Below are 16,200 nucleotides of genomic sequence, written 5' to 3'. Positions count from 1 at the left end.
CTTTTACACGATTGGTGCGACGCCAAAAGGCATGTTTTTCATATGCATGAAATGCTGCTGAACAGTGTTAGGTGAGCGCACAGCTGGACAGAACCGGCCATGGTGTTATTACACATAGGTGGCGAGCTGGACAGTGCATGCCGTGTCCACATGAACCGCAGCAGAACAGCATCAGGTCGAAATGCTGACAGTATTGATGTAATATAAGGAGCACAAGGTTGGGTGAGAAGGAGAGAGTCTGGTGTTGGCTTTTGTCTGAGTGTGATGGGGTTTTTTCTACACCTTACCACGTGCCTCTTTCTTCTAATCCTAACCATCTGTGCCAGCAGTACCATCTTGTCTACACATAACCATGTGCTGTGTCATATAACATGTGCATTTGTTGGCATCACGGTAGCGCCATCCTGTAGCATAAACAGCAGACGCAGATGGATATCAAAATAATAATAAGTAATAAATAGACTCAGAAGTCCATTGCAAAGCAGCAGCATGGGATTACTTTGCATGAGAGCAGGCTGGTATTGTTGTGTGGGACCTCAGCAGAGCTTGCTAGTTTGTTTTACAAAGTGGAGATATTAGTATGATATAGTATGTTAGCTACAGCAATGATTTATATACCCATAGTAATGTTGTAAATATGAATAATAAGGGGCTGGGCACCAGGTTCTACTCTTATGTCCACTCTGTGTCAACTTCCATTAGCACGGAAGCAGGTTGCATCTCAAGTTGCTAAGCGATCCTTAACCAGCACTGTGTCATAGCCCTCTTACCAGAAATTCTGAGTGCAGAGCTGATTTCCTTCCAGGTGTTTCTTAAGTGTGTATTGGGCCTGAAATATTGTCCGTGGGAGAGATGTTATGCTCAGGTTATATGATTGTCTGTTCCATTTATCACAGACTGATATTTGCAAAAGAAAGGAAAGGCATCTGCCGGTTGTGATTGGTTGTTCATAGTCTCATGACATGTGGTGCACACTGCTGCATTCCAAAAGTAGAACTCTGTCCATCTCAGGGTGCAGGGTGCATGTTGTGACAGCGTCAGCATGGCTTCTGAGCCACACGTCTTCATTGATAAGAATAGAAATGAGTGCACAAAAACTATGGAATATGTATGGCCCCTAAAGAAGTAAGTACTCGCTCGTCTTTTCAGTGGTTATGTTTCCAGTCTCATTTCTCTGAGCAATCAGTTGATAGGCATGTAGTTTGTTTAAATGATGTAGCAGAGTCAGATGTAACATGTTTGTGGTGGTGTAATAGTTGGACGCTCGCATGCTGTTGGGACACAGTGTCAGTCTCAGTCAAATCTGAGATGAGGATTGTTGGACATATTCTCCTAAGACTTTTTTTGTAGTATAATAATCAGGTGACTGATGCCTGTTTATACGGTTACACTGTGTTCAAGAACTGCTGGTAGCCAATGCAGCACGACTTTTCATAGTAGAGATAAAAATCTAGACAAAAGAATGATACTGTTAAAGAGCATTCACAAAATGGATGCATATAGACAGTGCTAGCCATGTGTGTGTGTGTGTGTGTGTGTGTGTGTGTGTGTGTGTGTGTGTGAGAGAGAGAGAGAGAGACTTTCAGTCCCCATCCAGTTTTTGTAAGGCCTCTCTTATCCCACAATGAATATATCTCCAGCACCCCCAGCATCTGCCCTGTCTCCTTTCAACCCAACCTCAGCTCCACCTCGCTGCCTGGGTTTGCCTTTAAATCAGCAGAGCTTAAAAATTAGAATGAGAGAAACCCAGTATAAGAGATGAGATGAGGAGTGGAGAGGGATATACTACACATTAGCAACAAAGGGAGAACGAGTAACAGTGGGAGTGAGAGAGAGGGAATGTGTGAGAGGAGGGAAAGAAAGAGAATGAAATAAGTCTTGTGGAGGGAGACATGCCCCCTCACCTGCTCTGCTTCTCTCTGCTGTTTTCTTAATCCTCCCAAGTGCACTGCTCGCTTCTTGCCTCTGATAAATCTTACATTATCGAAGGCCTACAGGCTCCTGCTGTGGCTGTTTCTTATAAGACCTGTCATGCTCAATCTCCCTAAGATTAGCTCCCCAAGCACCTTCATATACATGCATACCCACAGCGCAGTAGTAGCAGGTGCGCACAACACTCACACAAACACAAACACAAACACAAACACACACACACACACACACACACACACACACACACACACACACACACACATTTTTCTATAAAAACATATCAGTTTTGATCTGGAGGAATCACTAGCTCCCAGAGGCCTGAGCACATCTGCACAGGGAAGAGAGCAGCAGCTTTGGGCAGGGGCATGGACAGGGGCAGGACAGGTTCAGAGATCAGAAGGGAGGGGGTGACGGGGAGCTTCAAAGGGAATGACAATCGAAAGGTGGAGTGGATCAAGCTGCTCTCTGCGGCCTTTTGTTCTGAGTACACATAGTGTTACACAGCCCTATGGCAGGATGTGAAATTGCCTGTAGTTGTGGTCATCATCTGTCTAGGTGATGCGATGCTCTGTGGACTGTTGGCTTGTATACAGTATGACATTATCTACTACTGTGGCCTGTGTCATGAAACAAGTCAGTAGCCATGCTAGCTATGGTATCTTTGGGCATAACTGAAGTATTCCACCAGTACAAAGCTGGCTCAGTGTTCACTGCATAAGACCACCATGGTAACCAATGTTTTGGGGCTAATGTTCTATTAAGGTCAGAGGATCAGATCAAAACTTGTCAACAATTCGACCACTGTCCAATTAGACCACTGGAAAAAAGATGATCATCATTCCTACAGGCGCCAAACATGGACAAAGGAACTGAGTTTATAATAAAATGACAAGTGATAGAGAGCAATAGAGAAATTTTCATAGATCTGTAAAAATCACTTCACTAACAGCCATGTATCCATGATAGATTTAAAATAAGACTCCAATCAGAGTACACTAACTGTCTAATATGTGGTGATTCTAGTTACATATTAATTTAGCACTGGTAATTATCTTAATAACTTACAAATGCAATATTTCTGTGAGACCAGTTGCCAGAAGGAAATATTGGCACTGTATGTTTCTGATAACCATAAATATGTCACATTTGTATACTTCAAATGTATCACACTGTATATAATCTACTGTTTCTAAAATGTATTATTCTATTGTACTCATAGAAATCTTTTTTATATTGCACCTTGTTTTCACCACACTTTCCACTGAGGCAAAAATCAAATTTCCCTGCAGTTATCACTGTTTTATGTCATATTATATCATGTATTCAGCACGTGGTTCTGTTGATGTTGTTTGTAATTAAGAATCCTGCCCTTTTTTGTGCTCGCTGGGGAGCCTAGAGTTAACTACACTAGTCAGTTACATGCACTGTGCATTTGACAAGTTGATTTTACTTAAAAAAATAAAATAAAATCTTGGAAACCGATTGACTTGAAAAACATTAGAAATTATAACCATTAGTTTTAAGTTATGTTTACTTTATATCTTACTGTTAACTACATTTTGTAAAGTTGCAATTTAAAAAAAGGAAACCTAATCTCTCTGAGTGTTAGCAACTTCAGTAAACCAAGTTTTAACTGTGCCTTATATCTGTATTCTTTGGTTGCAGACGAGTCAGTCATATTCTTATTTTTTTAAACACATTAGGAAAACAGATCTTGCAGATCTCAGATCTTCATCATTGGCAAAAATCCTCTTTGTCATGATCAAGTTAAGTCAGATTAACTTGATATACTGAAGTTGCTAAAGAAGAAATTATTTCACAAAATTATAAGTAAACTCATCATTTGGTTATGAACTAAACTTACTTAAGAGCTTAAGTGTAAGATCAACTTATCAGTTTTCACAGTGTGTATCTTAAATAGATGTGTTGATCTTGTTATCCCTGTTGTACCTTTGCTACTTGTTTTCATGGAATTTTTAATTTTTAAAAACTGAGACACCATCCACATCACAAATGTGGTTTGAAGGCCAGTAAGGGATCCATAGACAATGTTTTGTAGTTATGTAATCATGGTTATTTACAGTGTCACCAATGTATACAGAGTGACTTTAAATGACCCTCAGAAGCAACATACCTGTCACTGAATGCAGCTGCAGCAGTACCAGCTGGCTGGGCATATCTGTAAGCTGCATACCCTCCCTGAGGAGAGATGGACAAATTCAACACCACCTCAATGTACTGTCTTTAGCTAAAGCACTGGATCAAATGTTGAAGACACTCAGTACCAAATTATCATTGTGATTGATCGTAGTGAATACATTTCATGAAGAATAAATACAAATACATAGAGATAGATCTGACTTACATATATTTCTGCTCCATAAAAGCCATCCTGATAGACCACACTGTTGACACAAGATGTTAAACATTAACAATGTTTTTCTGCACTGATGTAAAATGAGGGTGATGCTGAATTTTAGTCAAGAACTTTTAACCCTTTAAAGCCTGAGCAAATCTGCTTTATTTCTTTCTAAAACATGGAAAAACGCAGTGAGCAACTTATAAAGTATGACCCAAGAATTTGCAAAAAGTGCAAGAAAACCACCTGAAAATGAGCTAAAAACATTGACAAAAAGAAAGACAAAACAAAACAAAATGACCCGGAAAAGTGATTCAGTAATAATAATACTGTATATTTGCTTTGAAAAAAGAAAAACTTTCTAAATTTAATTATGTCTGTGAATTTGTGGAACACTTATTGTTAAGTTACTCATTAACCAATTTGCTCAAGTTCAAGGGTTAAAATAAATAAAATAAAGGTGTCTGAATGAATGAATCCAGGTTTTAAAGGGTTTGTTTTCCCTAATAGTCATATCAGGAACTCATACTTAGCTATAACCAGATAGTTTTCACAAATAAGTCCCACATTCCCTTAGTTTGACCTCTACATCCAAACTAAGCATCACAATACATTTCTTCTTATTTTTGATGCAGTCATTCTTTGGTTTTTAAAACTAAATTTCAAATAGTTTTAGTTTAAATACAATACACGGCCAAAATCAAAGGATATTTATTTTACCACCGTACAGTAAATTACTTATTCAGTAGTTCCATGTGGTCAAACTGCACTAATGGTCCATTATTCTTCCCTCATCCTCCTGCCTTTTCTCTCTCTGTCTCCATCTGCATTTCTCTTTTTTTCCCTTTCAACCCTAACACGCTCTCTCAGACATCTATTCTTTTTCTCTCTCTCTGCATGTCTCCCCCTTTCACGTTCATCAGGTCTCTCGCTCTCTCTGGAGTGGGCCTACTGGAGTGTGCAGGGCAGGTCATAGTAGTACATTCACAGCTGAATAAAGAATGACACATTAGAAAAAAGAGAGACAAATTCGGCCACTCCGGAATCAAAGAGCAATTTTCCGCTCTATTAGAAAGCAGCTTTTTTGTTTTCAACTCACCATTCTTCTGTTACTGCATGTGTGTATGGTTTTTTTTAGCTTCTGTGTTTGAGTAGCTCTGTGAATTACATTTGTGCAGGTTTAAATCTTAGAGATGTGTCATACAGGGTTTATATGATTATGTGTATTTGTTTCAGTTGGATGTGAGTGTGTGTGTGTGTGTGTGTGTGTGTGTGTGTGTGTGAGAGAGAGAGAGTGCAGGCACTGACGCTCCATAGGCAGGGATGGGTGGAGGAGGAGGTGCAGCACGGAATGTGTTGTAGACGGCCCGACCCCTCCCTCTCAAATGGGCCCCTCTATAGGCCACGGCGGCTCCTGTGCTGGGGTATGGAAACCCTGTCACTGAGAGAGGAACATCCAGACACACAGAGAGGTGGGAAGAAGCACAAAATGTTACAACAAGTTTCATGTTTTACTTTGCATAAAGTCACTCAGATATGGCTGCTACTTCGCTTTGTAAACAAATACCATAAAAAGAGCAAAACCAAGAATGTGTGACCTCATCTGTTATTGTTCTCTAATTTTCCAAACCTGTTTGTGGCTCTCAGCTCCAAGCTCACTGTTTCCTGCTGAAAAAGTTAATATTTAAAGGTTTACTGTGCAGGAATTGTTGGTTACGGTTTGTAGTATTGCAGAAAGTGAAAACCAACTCCAGATTCAATCTTGTTCAATATATTTGTAATTTTTGGCACTGTTTCTTTTATATCTCCTTCTTAGATGTGTGCTACTTACTGTCTGGCTCTTGGTGACTAACTTTTTGTAAAGTCCCAACCAGGGTTAATACAGCTTAAGGCAAGATAGATTAAAGACTTTCTAATGACACTTGAAAGGAAATGTAAGACCAGACAGGCACAGACAGGGGCAGGGTCTCTGCAGATAAATATGCCTCACACTGGGAGTGGGTCATAAGTGTTGATTGAAAGGGATTGGGGGGGGGCATAGTATATAGGGATTTTTCTGGGACTATTTTCAGCGGAGGATTGCAACATGAATTGAAATTTAAGCAGTGTGGACAGCATTAGAGCTCAGTGAAACAGAGTAATACAATATATCAAACACGTTCTCATCCCGAGTCATCACATGTTTCCGCTTGCAGTGGCTGCTGTTTACATTCTGGGATAGTATTACTGAAATGTCAACAAATGCACATGGTGGTATGACGCTGCACAGGGTTATAACAGACAGACATGGTAACCAACACTGGTACATCAACAAATGCATGTGCTGGCACTGGTGGTTAGAGTTTTGAAATGAATGGTTAGGTTTAGGAGAAGGAGGCGCATGTAAAGTGGGGAAAATAAGCATCATATTCAGACAGAAAGCCAACACCGGACTCCTGCATGGAAGTCTGAGGTTTGTTTGATGTATCCACCGCTCCTCCTGCCTGCCCTGTGGGCGCCGTCATGCTTCTTATTATATTAAATTACTACCAGCACTATTTCAACTTGAAGGCGTCCTGCCACATTTCATGTGGACACAGCAGATGCTTTCTAGCTGTCTGCCGATGTATAATAACACTGTGAATGGTTCTGTTTGGCCACATCCTCATCTGATGCTGCGGCAATTCATGTGCATGACATGTAGAAGCTCCACCTCCAAGATATTGTAATGGAGCTTCTATCATCATGTTTGCGCCCAGGTGTGTTGCATATTGTTATGAGAATGGAATTGGTTACTTTTACCTACCTGTACACTGATGATTCATGTATGCTCTAATGAGGATCTAATAGACCGAAGGCTCAGAATAACGTAAAACACTGCATCGATGTAAGTGTGTGGAAATCTTTTCTACAAATTTTGACACATTTTTTTTTTTTTTAAAAAGTCATGTTTTATTGTGTATTTACCAAGGCTATCAACTTTAACACGTCAATTGCAATGAAATTTATGATCAAACACAACGTGTTAATTTTTTTAAATTGTGTGAAGGCCGACATTCCTGTATTAACTGATGTAAGCTGGCAAATGCATCAATACAGCCAGCAAATAAGTATTTTGAAGTGTGTGAATTGCCACACACTTGCGCAACTAAATGAGGGGAAATCGACCAGTCAACATCAGTCACCAATGCTGTCATTTGACTCCTAATCAAGACAATCTGGTAAGACTTGTTTTACCTGATTAATATGAACTTCAAAACTGTTAACTGATAAAAAAAAATGTAATTAATCAATATTAACTATTGAAATTCAGTGATTAATCGCAGTTCAAAAAATTAATCAGTTTCTGTGAAAGAATAGTTCCTTAATGGAGACTCTCTATGCTGATTCAGACAACAATAATGGTTTTTAATTCTGGTTTCAATGAAAAAGCTCAATTACCTGTCAATCTATAACAAATTCTAATGTGTTGACTTCTGACAAGAACAACTTGCCAGAATGTAGCAAAAATATTGGATAGAGGATGGAATGGAGTGGATCGATAGAGGGATATGCATAATGAAGGGAACAAGAGGAGGTGTTCCTGTGAGAGGTGAGCTGGCAGAGTCAGTAAAAGTGGCAGCAAGGCCTGCATGGAGGTTGGGATCACTGTTTGGCAGCAGGGACACAAAGCAGATGGCCTGTATTGTTTGAAGAGGCAGATTTAGCCTGAGGCCATCCTTCATCATGCATGTATACTCACAAACACACATGAGGGTCACCCCTACAGGCATGTGGCATGGTGATGTGATGTTTAGCTGAAGGTCCCTGTTCAACCTTCAGTCAACAGGGGAGCAAGGCCTTCATATGCAGGCGCACGCACAAATATACACACATATAAGAACTACTCATGGACAAAAACATATGCACATACAGACAGTGTGGCATGGTATCCTTCTTTACCAGGGCCAAGCTCTAATTATCCACAGTGCTCTTTCGACATTGCACTTAAATCTCTGCGAAAATGGAACTACACAGATGAGTTCTCTGGATTCTGGGTAGACAATGTCTTTGGTACTGGCATATAATAATGTATGCATAATATTCTTATGTACAAGAAAGTGTGAAGAAAGACATTTAAATGAACATTACTCATGATTCATAAAAACACTGAGGCCCTGCCCCCCCTCGCTTGAAATCTGCGATTGTAAACAGGCCTCACATCCTGCTGACTGTTGTCCTCTCCACTCACTCATTGATTTGATAACATTACAGAAATTAATTTCATAGAAAATGCATCTGCATGCAAGCATACAGAGATTCAACATCTTAAATAAACATTAATTAATTAATTAATACATTCATTAATTCAGTCCTTCATTCATTACTCTTAACTGCTAATCCTATGCAGGATCATTGGAGGAAGGGTGGAGTCTATCCCAGCAGACACAGAGTGAGCCCTGGACAGGTGCAATTAAACTATGAGTGGTTATGATTAGAGATGGCTCTTGAGTTAGTAATCAAATCAATTTCAGTACATTTTTATATCTTCTAATATGTGGTCTTGGGCTGTACCTATAATAACCTATAATAAATGTACTATGTATGTATAATATTCCAATGCTAGTATAGCTGGATAAAAGTATCAAATCACCTGTTGTCAATGTAGAAAATGACATTTCCTCTTGCGGTTGTAAAACACTCATTACTTATGAGTTTCATCACTGCAAATAGTTTCCCACGACTGCATTCTTTAATTTCTCCTCTTTCATGTACATATTCTGACTTAAATGCTGTACACTCCAGATGCACTACAAACTGTATCTGTGTATAATGTGTGATTAATTCCTATGTGATTCTACAGAACCTGGTTATGCTGCATATTGTTTGATTTCAGTGGACTTCAACAAGCTATTTGGCTGAGCCATTTCCACCTGAACAACAAAGTATTCACACAATTCCAAACTTTGTAAAAGCAACAACATCAGTAAATGCTCTAAACATTGCACACGAAGGCATAACATCACTCCAAAGACCTTTTACTTCACACTATTCACTCAAATAAATTCAAACAACAAGTTTTGTGGTCAAAACTTGTGTCTGGTCGAACAAAACTAGAAATAAGTAATACACAATTCTATGCCTTTTTTTCAGTATATGCCATTTGGAGAAAACATGGAGTCTCTAGGCTTAAATGGCTAGGAGGAGAAAGCATGGTGGCTGTGACACCGTGGAATATTTACTGAGAAAGGCTATGCTTTTCCCCATGGATTTTCCATGCTCTATGTCTCTTGGTTTAATACTTCTAATGACATCTAAGTGACATAAAACATATATATACATGCAGCAGCATCTCTCCTGATGCTTACAGCTTGCAAGTTCATCTCACATTTGTTGTGTTTAGTTTAAGACCTTCTTTATTCAAATGGAGATATATTTAAATAAAGACAATTTTCAAGCAGAGACCTGAAAAGGGGGATAAGCTTAACCTCAGGGACTAACATTATGTCTGATACTGATTAAAAATACTATAAGAATAGTAGAAGCAGAGAAGGGAAAGCACTGTGGTCTTCTGTATGGAAGCATGAATTTCTTTCAAAATAAAATGGCCTGATATTAGTATTCCGTTTCTGTTAGTGATGGATTGCTAAATTAGAGGTCTTCAGAGTTGTTTTCTGTGCTGTTTGAAACTAAATTAAAGGAGTGAGATCAAACTGGTTTTGTAAAAGGGATTTATTTTCATGTGTGGTGCATTTAACATGGTCTGACCTTTAATTTTACTTAACCTTTTTTAACCAACATTTGAAAATAGTATGCCTGATTTATGTAACTGTCCTGAAAACCTGTCCCCTATGATAGAGCAACGGTTTTCATATTGTTTGTCTGCAACAAGTAATCAGGAATTCAAATTCAGTGTAACTGCACAGAATATATATCATACAACTGTTCACAATCTGCTAGTATTAGCTGTCTTCCCATATACTAAAACATAGCCACTATTGTACAGCTAACTCTTTTTAGTTATGCCGGGTTCAGACTGCACAATATAAACTGGATTACAGTCCAACATGGTCCTATGTGTGTGTCGGATGTCCATTGTTTAGTTCATGTCATAGTAGACTGTCTGGAATGCCTCGCATCCTGACAGAACTTGTAGCATGTAATTTTTTTTTGTTTTGTTTTGTTTATCATCCATGAATCTAGGAACACAGAGAAACTGGGGTAGCTGTATGACATCAATCCCCCAGCTCTTTTGATATTTCTTCCAGGTACTACAACCACAAAGTAAAAAAAAAAAAATACAGCAGAGAGACTAGCAGAGTACTGCTGTAAGCATCAACAAACAAACCATAAAATTTACAAATACTGTTTGGGCCTGCAGAGGGTGTCAGCTTTACAGACACAGGTCTTTATTTCTCATTCCATCTGTATTTTTTTCCTTTATTCTTAAGTTAATGCATAAAACTGTCATATCAAACTCCACACTTATTGTATTTGTTTCAAATTAAGTCAAGTCAAGTCAAGTCAATTTTATTTATAAAGCCCATTATCACAAAACACGGTTTGCCTCAGAGGGCTTTACAGCATAAGACATCCCTCTGCCCTTACATCACCTAAGGAAAAACTCCTGAAAAAGAACCCCTATTATTGCCATAGAGATAATCCCTTCAATTTCTAAAAAGGCTTTTATTGTGAAACATTTGCAGGAACTTGGGAAGAATTTAGTGACTTCAGTTATTCTGTTTGCACAAAAACAGTTTGGCTGAGACTGAATGACTGAATTAATAATAATAATGACAAGAAGACAAGAATAATCTGATGACTAGCAGCAATGACAAATGTGAGGTCTGTAATGTCTGCAGGCCAACTCACCGCATGATTTTATGATAACGGCCTAATCTGACATAGTGACGGTTGGAATAGACAAACATGTCGTGTGGTCTGAGCCTGGCATTGAAAAGACTTGAAAGTTCCAACCTCATCAAAGTGTCTTGACTATATAGTCACCTACATACATACATAATAGACAATTTATATGACAGCAGAACTTTTGACATTGAGCACTTGAGGGCTATAAACTCACACAGATACAGACGGATGCCTTAATAGGAGTCCTTTTAAATATATTATATAATTATGTTCAAATATACTGTATCACTTCCCAAACACCTCTAGACCTCTGAGAGGCCCTGAATATGGATGAGTACACAGCATCACAGAAAAAAACAACATGCTACACTGTACATGCTCAGGGATAGAAACACTCTGCTCTCTCTCTCTCTCTCTCTGTCGGGTGCTGGAGATGCTCTGCCCTCTGCTGTGTCTGCCTTTTCCTACTCTAAACACTCAGACACCATTAATATGCCACATAGCCAGCAAACAGTCCATTGGTAATGTATTCTGAGCAAAAGATCAGGTTCCTCAAGTTGCCCCCACCTTCCACCCTCTCTTTGTCAATATCGGACATCCATATATTCATTCCTCCGTGTGTGTGTGTGTGTTGGCCAGGTGCACTGTTTGTGTGTATGCATATGAGTGAGCATGAGGGCGTGTATGTGCATGTTGGTGGCACTGTGACACATATGAATGCAATCTTATAATGAGCTATGGCTTGTGCATGCTACAGCTGTGCTGTAATAACCCATGAATCATGGCAGGGCCTGTGCCTGACAGCCAGCAGGCCATAAAGCAAACAAACAACAACATCCACTGATACACACAGGCACAACATACTAAAGAGAGAGCATTCCAAGGCTACATACACAACTACATGCACATTGTATCAGTTAATGTACACTGTAAGATTTGACGTAAATTTGAAGTAAATTTTACTTTAAAAATCTCTTAAAAAATTCTCCTAAATGGAGAATGGTGCCCCTTTTATTTTAACGAGTGAAAATCCAAATTCTAACGTAGTTATTAATAACTGCTACAATCTGTATTCTGCAGGTTACAAACTAGTCAATCATATTTGTATTTGCTTAAACATGCTAACAAAACAGAACTTGAAGATATCCTAACTTTATCATTGGCTAAATCCTCTTTGTCATGATCAAGTTAAGTGAGTCTAACTTAGTTTACTGAAGCTGCAAACAAACTAGAGAAAACATCAGCTAAAATCTAAGTAAAGGTAACAATAAGTTATAAGAAAAACAAAAATTAAGATAAATAGTTATATTTGCTTTTCTTGTTGAAAGCAACCAGTTCCCAAGATTATTTTAAGATCAACTTGTCAGATTTGACAGTGTAGGCATTTGATAATTAGTTGTGGTAACACCACAACTAATTATCAAATGTATAAAGTCACTAATGATAAAAACTTAAGAACAGTTATAAAAATGTGTTAGAAACCGGACTTCAAAATGTGTGACTTGGTAAAATGTGATTAGTTTACAGCTGTGTGTGTTTATATTCATTGTCAGTGAGCAGACACTAAAATCTGACAATTATGACATCAACTGGAGTGTCAATAACATTTAGGAACTTTAGCAATGGGTGAAGAGCCTGTTCAGATGCAGCTCTTTAGGTGAGGGAAGCAAAATAAAAGGAAATGTTACATTGTATTGTTAGAGGGGAAAAGGGGATTTCCAAAAGATCACACTGTCACCTACTGTTGGAGTTTGGATCGAATAAAACGCTCAAAAATATTCAAGGAAAAACAAACCTTTTTATTTTTATGTGTATATTTAAATGTTAACTGCACCTAGAATCTGTTGCTCTCATTGTGTTTACACTCAGTCTAAGGCTAAACTGATCAATCGGGCCTCCGTTGGCATTTAATTCCAAACAGCATATTAGTGTCTCAAATTATGCATATAATGTGTTTGCTTGATTATATATTTCTTGTTGAATTTAAAAATGCTACTATCTATGGAAGGGCTGCCTTCCAAAGATCAACAGTCTAACCATATTGTGCAACCACACTATAAATATACAGCTGAAAATGTTAAACAGCATGACTATTCATAGTACTGTATGTAAACATCATGACAAATTAAAGCTTGCTTTTAGATACTAATTTGAAAAAGCAGGGTCAATGGCAGACAGTGATACAGCTCAGAGCTGATATAATGTCGCCTTTCCAACTTGCAAATTTTTCCGCATATGTTAAAATGGCCTGAGCCGCTTGCCTTGTTACTTCCCTGCCTTTATTTTGCATTTAATCTTATTTGTTGTGTTCTGGAGAGCTGCTCCGCCAAACCCTGCACATGCACACCCACACACACACACACACACACACACACACACACACACACACACACACACACACACACACACACACATGCACACACACACACTTGTCCTGCTTTGCATATACTCAGTCTAGGACACAGTCAATCAATCAGTATTACGATTCCCTCATTGTCCTTCATGCCCATGCAGTCTATTTAATTCAGTCACACACTTACACACACACACACACACACACACACACATAGTCTGTGGTACATACAACCCACAAAGGCCAAGGCTATTATGCAAACTCTGATCAAAAAACATTAGAGGAAGTCTGGTCTGCATTCTCATCAGAGACCAAGCATATCATGGGTCAGTTTGTGTAAAAAAAAAAAAAAAAGATACTGGATACTGGCAGATGGAGACATAAAGAACTATGCTTGTCATTGAATGAAATATTCATTCATTTTGCATAATATGAAAAATACTTCAACTTATGGTTGATGTTTAGTACATGTTCACTAGAGAGAGAGAGATAGATACAGTATATACCAGCAGGCATCAGCATGTCAGTATGTTGGCCAATTAAAATATTTCATTTTAAAGCCAATATCTGCCGATATGCTTATATTATTTTGCATCCCTAAATTTTTTTTTTATGACATGAATAAAAAATATTGAAAAGTGAGCACTCTGCACATTGATTATCATTTATTTAATATGTGAATCCAACATTATAGATAATCCTATTTTATATTCATTGACTGACGTCAATGATGTCATCTCCAATTGTTTTTGCTGCAGCAACAGAGGTGATGGGGTTAAGGAACTGTCAGTGTCAGTGTCCTGCAGGCAGGGATAGAAGGAGAGGTAACAGCCGGACTCCCTGTCCCTCCTCTTAGCCAGAGCAGGGAGCTTCTCTGGTGAGGGTTACAATTAGTGCTCCACTGAGCTGGTCCAGTATCAGTTGGAGAAGCCCGTGACTTGCACCGTCACACAGCTGATGTCTCCTGTGCATTTGTACCTGACGTGTTTTGGGGTGATCGGGCTTGGTCAGGTACACTTATTTCCCCTAAACTGAAGACGTGATGTCTTTATTTATCAATGGCTAGTATTAAATAAAGGCGATCATTTCAAATTTTACATTTTGTTTGTAATATTTTGTATGTTACTGTGATAGTTTTCTCTCTAAACAGATATTTGCATATATATGAAGAATGGGACAAGATTTTGGTATCTGAAGCATTCCATTTGTGGTCTGTAGGTGCTGTTGGTCTGCATTGACCAATCCTGTTTGAGTGATGTGATTTTCTATTATGCAATATTTTACCACTTTCTGTGCAACAAAATTTATAGGTTATATTTCTATACTGTTACAGTAAATATACTACACACTGTATGTATTTCAGTTATCTTGTGCATCAATCATGCACATACAGTATCTGTAATAGTAAAAGGTGTATAAATTATGTCTAGATTTTATTTTATTTTATTTATTTTGATATATCTCATTTGAATTTTGTCATATTTTATCTTTTTTTTTTATAACTTAAATCACTTTTTTTTCTCTTGCTTGTGACTGTTGAGCTGCTGGAATGTGTTAATTTCCCTGCTAAGGGATTAATAAAGTCTGATCTCATCTGATCTGATCTGATCCCATCTGATCTCATCTCATCTGATCTCATCTCATGTTTATAGAGATTAGTCAAAATGAGCGACATATAACAAGGAGCCAGCTGGTATTTGGCAGTCCTGAGGCAGCTGGTTGCTGCAGAGAAGTTGTGACTTTTTGCCTTTTTGTATGAACTTAATTTTTTCAAAGCTTGCTTTTTGCTCTCTCTTTCGCCTGCATGGTGTCTTGCCATTGAGTCCTCTCCTGAACTTTTTGTAAATCCTGACATATAATACTTTACTAACTTTAGTTGGCTTTTAGATTTAATAAACCAGCTAATATCATCACAGCAAGTAATGCTGTTTCCTTCATTCTGCCCTGCTGCTGTTTAAAGTTTTTGTCATGAACAGTCTCTTAGAAGCCGGGTCACATATACACAGGGACAAACAATGAGGTTGTTCAGATGCACTCAGTATGTGTGCTCTTGGTGTTTTACAATCACTTGAACCTGAGTCTTATAATTTTGCATTGCTGGATGGCAGGGCCCTGAAGGAAACCACAGTGCCTCATCCATTTGGGGGCTGAACCTCCTGAGCCTTTATTTGGATAAATCTTTAGTTGTTGGAACAGACCACAACCCTGGCTGTTAGCTTAATCTTTTTTATGAGGATTTAAAGTAACCGTGTGTGTGAAGTATGTGTCTGTGAGCGTGTAGCTTTGTGGAAGTGAGTGCTGGGTTCTTTTGTTGCACACCTGAGTTTGAATACCCCAGATACACTGTACATCTATGCTTACACATTGGTGTGTGTACCTACAAATGTGTAATCATGAGAATGTGAGCATGGGTGTGTATGCATGTGGAGGTTATCGGTCATTCTTCTGAATAGGATTTGCGCACAATAAACCTGTAGCTGAGCTCGGCAATGGAGATGGAGTGAACTGTCAGCTGGCCAGGATTTATGGTGGCTGATTCAACTGATGGGTGCTGGGAAAGCCGTCTGATAAAGGGTGATTAATCGCCCTCACATCCCCCTTTACATCCTGCTTGAATCCCTCCCCACACTAGATTAAATGTACTCATAATTATTCTAGAAGAAATTCCAAACCCATGCACTTTCACTTACAGGTGGGAATCTTTCATTTTTCATAGGGTGGAGGAGAG

The 16,200-nt window shown here is 38.6% G+C and overlaps 1 protein-coding gene across 8 annotated transcripts in view; it reads right to left on the bottom strand.

The window, feature by feature from the left end:
• rbfox3a (RNA binding fox-1 homolog 3a) overlaps positions 1 to 16,200 on the bottom strand; it is a 939,385-nt gene that overhangs the window by 23,047 nt on the left and 900,138 nt on the right. For all 8 annotated transcript variants that reach the window (XM_088070025.1, XM_088070027.1, XM_088070022.1 and 5 more), the window contains 3 exons: positions 5,600 to 5,732; positions 4,298 to 4,337; positions 4,067 to 4,131 (listed from right to left, as the gene is read on the bottom strand). In XM_088070025.1, coding sequence (XP_087926151.1) covers positions 4,067 to 4,131; positions 4,298 to 4,337; positions 5,600 to 5,732 — 238 coding nt within the window. The remainder of the gene's footprint in view (positions 1 to 4,066; positions 4,132 to 4,297; positions 4,338 to 5,599; positions 5,733 to 16,200) is intronic.

This window comes from Plectropomus leopardus, chromosome 19, assembly GCF_026936395.1.
Source record: "Plectropomus leopardus strain MGB_pleo_1.0 chromosome 19, ASM2693639v1, whole genome shotgun sequence".
NCBI classification, from domain to species: domain Eukaryota; kingdom Metazoa; phylum Chordata; class Actinopteri; order Perciformes; family Serranidae; genus Plectropomus; species Plectropomus leopardus.
This window is presented reverse-complemented; position numbering and strand designations above follow the sequence as displayed.